We start from the raw sequence: 12,478 nt of genomic DNA, 5'->3' as shown, positions 1-12,478 counted from the left end.
GTTAACGGATGGACGAACCCAGGATGATGTGGCTCTGCCATCATCTGTCCTTAAATCAGCCCATGTAAACCTGTTTGCGATCGGCGTGCAGGATGCAGTGGAAGGGGAGTTACAGGAAATAGCAAGCGAACCCTTCGACACGCACCTTTTCAACCTAGAGAATTTTACTGCTCTCCATGGCATAGTTGGAGACTTAGTGGCGAGTGTCCGTTCATCCATGACTCCAGAAAAGGCTGGGGCCAAAGGACTGGTTAAAGACATCACAGGTAATGGCTGACTGCTGATGGCTTCCATCAGCATGGGATCTGCTGGTGTTGCGCTGTTTAAAGCCTTTGTAGGGGCAAGACTGAGATGGACGTTCAAGAGGTTTAAAAACAAAGGTTTGAAGCATGTGGCCCCATGTTTGTAGCTATTGAGCGTGCTGTCACCTGCAGATTGAGCTGGCATCCCAAGAGGTAGCACAGGAGCCCTTGGATGGGCAGAGACCTGTTGTGACCATCCTTTTGCATCCATGGCATGGAAAGGAGCTCAGGTTAATAACTCTGCAGGGAGCTCTGCAGAGTTATTAAATTGCCTCATCCTATCCACTCCCAAGGCAGAGAAACAGGGGATGAGCACAGTAGCTGTGGCAATGATTCTTTGAGGCCCTGACCAAAACCCCTCAAGACTGAGCAGATCACTGCTGTCTGCAGGGACACCATGTGGGATGTCCCCTTGCAGCTAGCAGGGGAGAGAGGCAATGACTCCAGAAAGTCATTCTTGACAGAAGACACGAAAAGCAGTTTGATGGAGACCTTCTCCACTGAAACCCCATCCCTGAGCTGGCCCTTAGCCTCTCTTCTCATGTGCTTGGAGAACGGTGTGGTTGGAGATCCTCTTTTGCAACACCACTGAAATGCCTTCTGTGCAAGCTGATGGCTTTCACCTTCTGGAGTGCTGGACCCTTCCTGTGACTGAAACCTCTCTTCAAACCACCCGGGCTTCAACAGATCTGTGCTGACTGCAAGCTGGGGGCTCAATCTGCCTGGAAAAAAGCCAAGACACTTCCTCCAGCCTTTCACTGTTCATGGAAAGGGCCCTTTGAGCAGCTTTGTTGTGTTTCACAGCAGAAGCCCCAGAGATCAAACCTTTCTTTTTATTCCTGAGACTCCATCTGAAGGTCAATAGCTTGCGGGGTGATGTAAGGCAATGGCAGTGTAATGAGGCAGTGTAACATTAATCTCCCTGTGTTGTCTTGCCTGATTAACCCTCACGCCAGCCCCACTGAGTGCTCTCCATCCCTGCATGACACTGAGCAACACCAAAAGGCTGTGCTCATGTGTGTTTTTATTGTGCAAAGTGCTTGACAGGGCAAATATCCAGATCATGTGAAAGCCATAGGGAAGAAAAGCAGCTGCCCCAGAAGGGTGACGTAAAGTTCACCAGTTCTAAGAAATCCATGTCACTATATGTGAAAATGAGTGTTATCCCAATCAGCTACAGCACTACAGTGGCTGTTTTGCAGCTTCTCCATTGAGGACCACAGCGTTTCCCTCTTGAAATCACAGAGGAATTACTCTTTGGCAGCTGGCTGTCCTCCTCAGGGGCACACCAGGGTGTAACCCAGTAGTACATGAATATCTGGAATCACAGACATTTCTTTAAAAGCTTTAAAGGCAATTGCCTCCTTTGTGTTTATCATGCACTTCCAAGTTCAGTTCTGCTCTAAGAGATTTTTTGCAAGCATTTCCCTCTCTCCCATAACCCAAATTTAAGTTCATCCTGCTACAGTCATTTTGTCCCTGTGTGACTTGCATGGGTAATCTGTGGGATATCACGAAACATAGGAAAAGATGTTACAGGTCCTAAACATTGGATCACAAGAATGAGCAAAGCATGGTACAAATAACGTTTGCCTAAAATGGGTAAAAATGCCATGGAAGTTATGCTTAAAATGAGTCCTGATATGAAACAGAAATGTTAACCCCCCCCAGTCCCATAGTGCTTCCAGTATAGAGTACCAAAGCTGCTGGTCTCTGACGGTCCCCAGAGCTGACTAGAATAAATGTGGGAGTCAGCCCCAAGTTTACCCTGATGTATTTGTTAAACTGAGCTGTCTGTCTCATCTGACCCTCCTTGCTTAGTTGTGTAACAAGCATGCTTGTATTTGTTCTCCAGCACCAGCTTGTTCCATAAACGTGCACTGAAGTACAAGTGTTTTTTACAGTGATGACACATTATCCAATATATCTGTTTCCTATCTATTTTCTCTCCTGCGGGAGTGACCTGTGCTGCCGTGATGACACTCATTGGTGTCTGACACCTTGCTCCTCACAAAGAGGTTCAGGGTATCTAAAGCAGCACTGGGTACAACCACATTGAGATTTTCCCTTCATTTATAAGATGAAATAGAACATGTACATCCCACCTGAAAATGGCAGAGTAAAACCAGCACAAAGCACCCCTAAATTTTGACTCAATGGAAAAACAAATCCTGCAGTCCTTTACAATTCTGAGCCATGTTAAAGCCAACATTGGCTATGGAGTTGGCCCAGGGAAGTGATGATGCCCTGGAGACCTCTTTAGTCACTGGAATTGTGGTAGTATTTGAATCTCTTGGTGGCATCATGATTTAAGAAAACATTTATTAGAAAAACAATTAAACAGGGGAAAAAACAGCCAAACAAACCAAAACCAATGCTTTTATCACTGCTGGTTAATAGCAAAGACCACAGGTTTATCCCTGGCCTTGCTAAACTCCATGCCAGTTTTGCTATTGGTTTCACCTTTGGCTTTTAAAAGTTGAGAGCTGAGTGGGATTTACAAACAGTGCGTTTGCAAATAGTCTGAAATTTGATTTCTTCACAAGATTGAAGAGTAATAGCATGGAAATGTCTGAGCATGTTTTTGGGTGGTCTTTACCCCTGTTTGCATGCATACAGCTCTTGGTGACATTGATGGGTATAAATTAGTAGAGCAAAAGGAGTAAGAGCAAACACCAGGGCATGTTTGATCTGCTTCGGTAAGTCTCACGGCAAAAAGAGTTTTCCCCTTCACAATCATGTTCATGCCATATAAAATGTTGGGGGTTTTTCAGCGTGTGTATATTCTCAGCAGATGCTTGTGGTCATCTGGGTATGGTTACAACAAATAGAGTTGGATAATTGTGTCATGACTGATTTCATCATCCTGTTTTAACCTGATTCTGCATTACCTGATTGAATATCCAGAGTTTGTATGAAAAATACCAACCCAACCCCTCCATTGATAATCAAGGCAGCTTTGTGCAAAGTAACTAAAGCAAGACAATTGTTTGGTGTTGTTGGCAGCTGTGCAGGTCTGCAATACCATTGTGTCTATGCTGGCTGCTGGTAAAAGAGTTACAGTGCAAGAATAATAACTGAGACCTTTTCACTTGTTTCTAACAAATGCTGTTGGAATAATAATCCTTCATGGTGGGAGAAGCCAATAAATTCAGCCACTGCTTTTAACCAGCAAAACGGAAGAATTGCAACAGACAGGCTGAAACTTTCCATGATTCCACTAATATGATTCCAGTATAACAGTGGGTTTTCCTTTAAAAAATAAAAATCAGTATAATGAGGAAAACCTCCTTGAAATCTCCCTGTCCTCACCCACTGTCTTCAGGGTGAATTATCACCAAAATCCACCTTTTCCTTTTGGCTCTAAGTATTGAGACAGTATTGGACACAGATGGAATGGATTTAGATTGGAAAAAAGAATGTATTTTGCCAAGTTTTCTCCTCATGTGCCAATAATTATGATGCCCATGTAATTGCAGCCACTGGCTCAGGTTATGTCTCTTGATGGGCAGTGGATGCTACTGGGCTGGGCTGGGGGCTCTTATTCAATCAGAATGCAGAACTAAGAGGCAAACCTCCTCAGTGAACATGTGTTTTGTTTGCTCATTTTCGTGTTTCTTACTGGTTTTCCAAGAAACATGTCAGAACACTGTACAACTGCATGTAATCACCCATTTTAATGCCTTCACCTTTGCATTTCTTTTTTTAAAGCTCAAGAGTCTGCTGACCTTATTTTCCTTATTGACGGATCAGACAACATCGGAAGTGTCAATTTCCAAGCCATACGTGATTTCCTTGTAAATTTGATTGAAAGCCTCAGAGTTGGAGCTCAGCAAATACACATTGGGGTGGTGCAGTATAGTGATCAACCCAGAACCGAGTTCGCTTTGAACAGCTACTCCACAAAAGCGGAAGTTCTGGATGCCGTGAAGGCACTTAGCTTCCGCGGTGGCGAGGAAGCGAACACTGGTACGGCACTGGAGTTTGTGGTGGAGAACCTCTTCACCCAGGCAGGAGGCAGCAGGATAGAGGAAGCGGTGCCGCAGATTTTAGTGCTGATAAGTGGTGGAGAGTCTAGTGATGATATCCGAGAGGGCTTGTTAGCAGTGAAGCAAGCTAGTATATTTTCATTTAGCATTGGGGTCCTGAATGCTGACAGTGCAGAGCTGCAGCAGATTGCTACTGATGGAAGCTTCGCATTTACTGCCCTGGATATCCGTAACCTTGATGCTCTTCGAGAATTATTACTGCCCAACATTGTTGGAGTGGCCCAAAGACTCATTTTGTTAGAGGCCCCAACCATTGTAACTGAAGGTATGTATGCCTTTCTAGACTGTTGCATTGCGATGAATGAATGAGCTTTTGCACACTTGAAAAACATACTTATTTTTGTAATTGCTTGGTTTTTTTCCTTTTGCAATGAATCTCTGTGCTCTGGTTGTGGGAAGGACACTGCTGCTGATTGACAGAAATGCTTTTGCCCAGTGAGTTATCTTTTAAAAGCTGTGAGGTTGTGTGTCAATCACTGGCATGGCATGGGGCTTTAAAGGGCACAAGCAGAGTATAAAAACATCTCATATAATCCTTTTTGAGGTATGTAAGGACTTTAGGAATAAATCCTGCATCACTGTCAGTTCTGAAAACATCTATGTCACATTAGCTTACATCATATGTCAGTTGAGCACCATCAGAATGAAATTTGACTGAGGAAGCTATCAGGGATGTTAAATGGATCCTTATTTCACAGCTTGCTAAAACAGGAAAATTCCATACCTCATTGAAACTGTGCACTGTCCTTGGGAAAATGGTGAAACTCCTGTGTTGCTGCACTTAAAAAGCAAAACAACCTTTAGTTCTGAAGTGAAATCCCTACCTCACATCTATTTCCCTTAAATGTATCAGCTGAGAAGATTTACTATGAGGCCATGGAAAAAGAAAATGTAGGTGTCAATATTCCACTTAAGTCACTTTGTCACTCTGAAGTCCTTATTGATATTATTTCTGGACTAGCATTAGCTCAGGTGCAGTGGACTAATGAATATCTGGGTTCCTAAGCAGGTGATTAGGAGTTTCTCACCCTATGTTTTTATGACTAAGTTAAATTTACTGATAGAGAGACTTTATGGAAGACACAGCACATTGTACTTCAGAGGCTCCTGGAAGGGGCTAGGCTGGAGTTGCTGCACTTAATTACCAGGATGCTCCATGGGAACAATACTTTTGGGATCCAAGTGCCAGTCTGGAGTTCTGTACATACTGTTCACTTCGTGATGGATGCTGACACATAAAACTGTGTTCCAGATGTCTTTGCGGATCTATGCCTAAACATGATTGCTGTCCTGTGGCTCAAATCAAAGGGAGGAATTTGCCTGAAAGATCATTTTATGACCTTGCCTTGATTATTCCAGGAAAGAACATAAAGAACTTTTGCTGGTAGCATGCCACAAGAACCATATTTTGCTAAATAAGCTGAAGTCTGCCTGTCTAGCTAGAATGTGCATGCCATGACCCATGTAGCTCAATAGAAAATATCTCTTTTTGTAGCTCAGTACCTTTCTTTCTGTCCCTCTGATTTCTAACAGTTTGAATGGTAAGATTAAAAATGTTGCTGTATTTGGTTTCATCTGCACTTCTATATTTGTCTCTTAAAATGCCAGCTCATTTGTAGCAGGTACAACTGCAGCAGCAGCCTGTGTAATTACATGCAGATGAATATGCTAAATGGAGAAGTGGGTATTTTCATAGGAGCTTTAGGGAATTTCCTTTTCCTAGCACCCACGGAAATGAATTTTGACTGTTCTGCTTGATTCATGTCAGTGCCTTGGGAATCTGCAGTGTACAGCACTGGTGTGGGACACACCGCAGCCCTAAAGGGATGCCAAACCCACTGAGGTGCCAAGTGTTCCATGTGAAATACTGAAGTCACCCCACCTTACATTAGCCCTCACGTTAGCTTTCATATTAGTGTTGGCTGAACCCTAGCGCTTCTGAGATGAATAGACATCTCAAAGTGCCTTTCTGCCTCTCTTCTCCCCTCTCCTTTAGCTGCTGGGGATCCCGGATGATTAAATTATGAGATGCTTCACCAAAGATAGCTGAGGTTGGAATGAGGAGGGAACTATGCAGGGCTGGGTTCAGTGCTGACACCCTCCAGCATTCCCAGCCTTTGGAGTCAAAGACATAATGCTTTGATCCGAAATCCTTTGAAAGTCCTGGGAGACTTGTCATCAGCTTTACTGGGCTCGATCCTATGAGACGTGTATAGGATTCCTTAAATGCTTTTGCTTTAGTTGTATCCATTGAAATTAACACCATGGTTTGTTTCCTCCTATGGGTTTTGAGTTCTGCTCTTGCATTCCTCTCCTCTAATAAAACATACTGCAGGCTTTGAGAGCTGCAAGAGAAATGAGGAGTGGAGGGAGCTATTCCTTCCCTGTGCCCTCATCTTTGCAAAGCCCCTTTCATATTTTCCACAAACTTCTATATAAAGTCAAAAGCTTACAAGGTCTCCATTTTTGGGTATCTAGCTGCTGAGAAGCTAAGGAAGTACTTTGGACATCTCTCCTGGGTGATAAAAAGCAGAGATTTCAGCCTTCGTTACCCATTTGGCAAGTTTCCTGTTTTCAGCCCTCTCCTTGGAGCAACTGATGAATAAAACTTAGCTGGGAGAATGAGGGGTGGATATAATGGTTCTGGGAAAAGGATTGTTTAAGCGAATCCTTGTGGCTTTGTGAGTAGCTCTGTTTTGACAACTTGGGCAGCCAACTGCAAGCCACTGGCAGCTCACGTGAGGCTGTGTTTTGTGGAGGGTACCACCAGATTCGGTTTGTGCAGGTTCTCATCACTATGTGTCTGACAGCACCATGGTGGGCTATTCTAATCTTCACATTTTGACAGTCATCCCTTAATCAAACAACTTCTAGCAAGAATGTGAAAGGCTTGTGCAAAAGACTGCATTGGTGTTGGAGGCAGGTCTCTTGGGGACTGAGGACAGAGAGGCAGCTGAGTCACGGATGTTATCTTCAGCTCTAAATCACTCCTTGGGGTAGCCCAGTCTCATGGCACTTACTCCTAATGAGAAACCTGATGGAGATGAGCCTTTGTGAACACTGCTTTCCATAGCCAGCTGGTGTCCAGCCAAGAAGGACTGCAGCCAAAGCTTTGGGTTTTGTTCAACTCCAAAGTAAATACCCTCCATTCAGAGGAGCACTGATGGACGGAGGTGCTGCCCTTTGCCATCCAGGCCATACATGAGTGTTTGCTTCCACTTGCCCTGAGGGGTTTGAGATCCCACCGATTCTGGGTCTCTTCTTCCCCCTGGCTGTGCACTGATCATTGTGGTGAGCCTGGGAGGTGATGGACCTGCTGCCTTGAATACTGACCCCATCTCAGGAGCTCTTAGGTGGTCTGGCAATTTAAGGAAACCCCAAGTCCAACATAATGCAATGATCCATAATGTTCCAGCATAACTTGGAAGCAACACAAGGTTTTCTTTTCCACTTAAGTGGTATGAAATCAGGAAGGTGATGATGTGAGTGGGGTTGTATAAAAGATGGCATCCAGATTATCTCCCATGACAATGATGTCTAATGCTTTTATCACAGCGGTATTGTCTTGTTAATATTTACTGGGTTTTTTTGTGTGTACATTTGCTGTATTAAATATGATGGTGCTTTGGTTCCAATGCTGCACAGCAGGGTTTTTTTTCTTTGCTAACTATCTTCCTTCAAACTTAGCCTGCGAACTGGAAAGCTAACTGTGCTTGTTCTGTTTCCTTTGACATAGTCAGTCATAAAGTTTCAGAGATTACAACATAGGGGACCTGCTTTGTTAATGACATGGCAACAAGAATATGATTCAGCTCTTCCATGGCTGGGCTAGCTGTGCCAAGAAAAATCATAACTTGGTTTTGTTAGATAAGGAATAAGATGTAGGATGTGAAGACTCAAAGTCCAGGTATGTTGAATAAGTGGAGACTGTTCTCGTGTCATTGCTTTTGGGAACTTAATCCTTCTGAAACCACACCGTGCTCTGGCATGATTTTGGTGGCTCCACTGAAGATAGAGGAAGCATCACCTGCTTATTTTAACTCATGTGCCAGCTGAGTACCAACATTTTCCCTGTTTGCCTTTCTTGTTTTGACATGTATGTACATTTTAATATTGTTTTATCAACAATGCAATTCTTTCAACTTTTTAACTCTTTTGTGTTTTAGATAGGGGAAACATTCCTATTTCTTGTTAACTCTGTGCTAGAACTCAGACAATAATTCTGTTTTGAAAGCAAGAGACTTTAAAAGTTGTTGAGAGTAACAGTACTTCAGACAGACAAGAAGTCCTAAATGTTGTTGAATTGTTGACTTAGAACTGATCCGCTGTATGGTGAACGCTTCCGCTAACTTTATGTTCATGCATTATTTGCAGTTATTGAAGTGAACAAGAAGGATATAGTCTTCCTGATAGATGGCTCAACTGCTTTGGGGACTGCCCCCTTTAATGCAATTCGTGATTTTGTTGCCAAAATTGTCCAAAGGCTGGAGGTTGGACCTGACCTGATCCAAGTGGCGGTGGCACAGTACGCAGACACTGTGAAGCCAGAGTTCTATTTTAACACCCACCAGAGCAGAAAGGATGTGATGGCTAATGTCAAGAGAATGAAGCTCATGGGTGGTACAGCACTGAACACTGGCTCGGCACTGGACTTTGTGAGGAACAACTTCTTCACCAGTGCTTCTGGGTGCAGGATAGAGGAAGGAGTGCTCCCCATGCTGGTGCTTATCACTGGCGGTAAGTCCATGGATGCTGTTGACCGAGCCGCAGCAGAGATGAAAAGGAACCGTATAGTGATCCTTGCCATTGGGTCAAGAAATGCCGACCTGGCAGAACTTCAAGAGATTGCTCATGAGAGAGATTTTGTGTTCAATCCGAATGACTTCCGTGTCCAGCTCATGCAAGCCATTCTTCCTGAAGTGCTGTCGCCTATCAGGACACTCTCTGGAGGACTGATTGTCCAAGAAACACCATCAGGTAATTGATGACCTGTTTCTAATTAAAGACATACAGTTTATGTTTGTCACCCCTTATTCTAGGACATGTGGAGATAAGGGGGAAAAAGCATCAAGCACATGTTTCAGCATAACTAAATGTTGTCTCTTTGATCTGCAAAATGAGCAGGAACAGATTGGTGGATTTGGTAGCTTGGTTGTTGTTAGAGCTTTGTGATTCCTTCTTGGAGATTTTTGTCCCATCCCGTATTTGTCACCAACATTTAAAGGCCTGGACATGAAAGGTGTGCTCTACTAGTCAGGTAATGAAATCATACAATAGAGGCTTCTTCTCTCGCTGAGGCTTTGTGTAATCTATGAGCAGGACACACTGTGAATGTTAAAATATCCCCCCCTGTTTGAGAATCATTTCTGGGGGAGATTTGCTCAAGAAAACATAGAAGTTTCTTCCGAGTGCCAAGAAAGTAAGCAAGTTTTTTTCTGGAGATGTTGACAGAAATGTGGCCTAACACTGACTGCAACTCACCCTTTCAGAACATAGGTACAAGTTTCTTGTCATTTACTCAGCTCAAGCCCTAATTGATGTATGAGACTATAGCAGTGTTGGTTTTTGTTTAATCTCTTTAGGAGGTGAGTCAAAGCACTGTGAAGCCAGTGGATCCTTTTTACTTGGTGTTGCCATTGACATCAGTCATGTGGAAACAATCCAGTTGCTAGTCATGTCTTTTCAGGCAGTTCTCGCTGCATCTCCAGAGGTGGTGTAGCCGAGTACAGATATACCAGATTTCTCAGGATTTCTTCCTAATATGGTTGCTTGAGGTTGAACTAATGCTAGATAATATTTGAACCTTGCATTTCAGTCTTATGGCGTATGAGCATTGAAAATCAAGATTTTCTCCAGCTCTTGGTGAGGTCAGGAGTGAGGTTCCCATTGGTTTAAATGGGTGTTGAACCATGTCCATCATTTTTTTTAGTTTTTCCAAGTAATTTCAATAGTAAACCATGGTGCAAAACAAGCAGCTTTTGAAAAGGTCCTTAAGGAATGAAAGCTGATGGCCATTGTACATGAGCAGACCAGACGTTTTAAAATCAGTTTGCCAATACTTGTCCTTAATTAAGATGAATATCACGGTACTTATCATTTAATAAGCTTTTTGTGTTCAGAACGTGTTTCTTGCTAACGCAGTTTTGCATGGCTATACACAAACCTGGCATTCTAATCTTCAATGGAAATGTAAAGTGTTCCCCGACTTCCTTGTTCTGTAAAGCTCATTCATACAGCTTCTCTCTTTTTCCAGTCCTTTTGCTCTATTGTACTCACAGCTATTCACATGCACCATAAGCAAGTAATCATATCCTACCCCATAGAATGACTATTATTAGTAACATACTGATTTTGACACTGGCCAATCTGCTTTGTTTCAACTAGATATTGTCTCACCTTGGGCCTTGAATCACACTTTTCTGGGAGACAGCCCAGGAAGGACTTAACTTTAAAAAAGGAGCTAAGAACTGTCTGATTATGGCCAAAAGTGGGAAATTTCTCCCCCTTCAACAGCCCACAAAATGTATGTCCATAACTACAGACATCAACATGCAGTTTTCTGCACTATATGTGGCCATCAAACGAGCAGGTGGCTCAAGCAGCTGTTGTAGTCTGGTTTGGACCAACTTTCCTAAGCCTATCAGTAAAAGGTATTTTTAATACCCACTTGAAACACCAACCAAAATGGTTACTTGGCAAAAGTGTTTCCCCATACAAGTGGAGCTTAACCCTGCATCACAGACCAGCCACTGCTGGCTGCACATCATGACCATGAAAGCCACTGCAGGGCAGTACATGGTTCTTTACAGGGGGATGCATGGGAGCATCTCCATGGAATGGGGGATTGCTGTCACTAAGGGGGTGATAGTAATGGGTGTCGAAGCCCACTTAAAATGCCCAAAGCAGAATCATTCCCTAAAACTTCATTAGAAAAGCCCAAGTAATTGTGTATTGACTTGCAGATAAGCAAGAAATCTATAGGTGTAATTCAGTATTGCTCCACCAAAAGCAATGAAGTTGCGTTCTGATGGCTAAGTGTCTGGGGCAGAGCATGCAGCTCAGGTACTGGCAGCCATTGAAAAGATCTACCATGGCAGAGGCTAAGCCTCACTGATAAACATGACATTTAAAAGACTTTTCAATACACATCAGAAACTTTCCCTGCCCAATTTTGTCATTTCCAGCAAGGTTCTTGTTACTTCTGTGCTGATCTCACTCTTTCCCATCTCTTTATCTCATCCTTCCTCCTAACCATGTTTACATGCGTGTACAGCGTACGCTGTATGCACACATGACAAAAAATAATCCATGTTTTTTTCTGTGATGTCTCATGTTATTTTCTGTGCTCTACTGCAGTTCAAGTAACCAAAAGGGATATCATCTTTCTTTTGGATGGATCACTCAACGTCGGAAATGCCAACTTCCCCTTTGTGCGTGACTTTGTTGCCACCCTAGTTAACTACCTTGATGTCGGCAGTGACAAAATCCGAGTTGGCTTAGTGCAATTTAGTGACACTCCTAAAACAGAGTTCTTTCTATATTCGTATGAAACCAAATCAGACATAATTCAACGTATGGGGCAGCTGAGGCCCATGGGGGGGTCAGTGCTGAACACTGGCTCTGCACTGAACTTTGTGCTTTCGAATCACTTCACGGAAGCTGGTGGGAGCAGAATAAATGAACAAGTGCCACAGGTCCTAGTCCTGGTGACGGCAGGGAGGTCTGCCGATCCCTTCCTGCAAGTTTCCAATGCATTAGCTCGGGCCGGAGTGATGACTTTTGCTGTTGGAGTTAGGAGTGCGGATCAGGCAGAGCTTGAACAGATTGCCTTTAATCCAAGAATGGTATATTTTATGGATGATTTCAGTTCTCTGGCAGCTTTACCCCAGGAGTTAAATAAGCCTATAACAACATATGTTAGTGGAGGTGTGGAAGAGGTTCCACTCGCCCCAACAGGTAATACTTACCTTCCTGCATGCTGACTGCATTAAGTTAATCTTGTTTCTCTTGACAGTTTGTTCCCAATGTACACCTCCACATCTGTCCAGGGCCCTGAGTCATCAAAGCAGTTATGGCTGTGTATCAATACATAGCTTGGCTATGTATTGATGGTTAAACTGGCAGCTC

The 12,478-nt window shown here is 43.4% G+C and overlaps 1 protein-coding gene across 8 annotated transcripts in view; it reads left to right on the top strand.

Annotated features, from left to right (window-relative positions):
• COL6A3 (collagen type VI alpha 3 chain) overlaps positions 1-12,478 on the top strand; it is a 58,407-nt gene that overhangs the window by 8,821 nt on the left and 37,108 nt on the right. For 4 of the 8 annotated variants that reach the window (XM_034065650.1, XM_034065649.1, XM_034065648.1 and 1 more), the window contains exons 3-5: positions 4,014-4,616; positions 8,726-9,328; positions 11,708-12,307. In XM_034065650.1, coding sequence (XP_033921541.1) covers positions 4,014-4,616; positions 8,726-9,328; positions 11,708-12,307 — 1,806 coding nt within the window. The remainder of the gene's footprint in view (positions 1-4,013; positions 4,617-8,725; positions 9,329-11,707; positions 12,308-12,478) is intronic. The other 4 variants (XM_034065652.1, XM_034065655.1, XM_034065653.1 and 1 more) reach the window with 3 other exon arrangements.

The sequence above is a fragment of the Melopsittacus undulatus genome, chromosome 8 (genome assembly GCF_012275295.1).
Source record: "Melopsittacus undulatus isolate bMelUnd1 chromosome 8, bMelUnd1.mat.Z, whole genome shotgun sequence".
Taxonomy (NCBI): Eukaryota; Metazoa; Chordata; class Aves; order Psittaciformes; family Psittaculidae; genus Melopsittacus; species Melopsittacus undulatus.
This window is presented reverse-complemented; position numbering and strand designations above follow the sequence as displayed.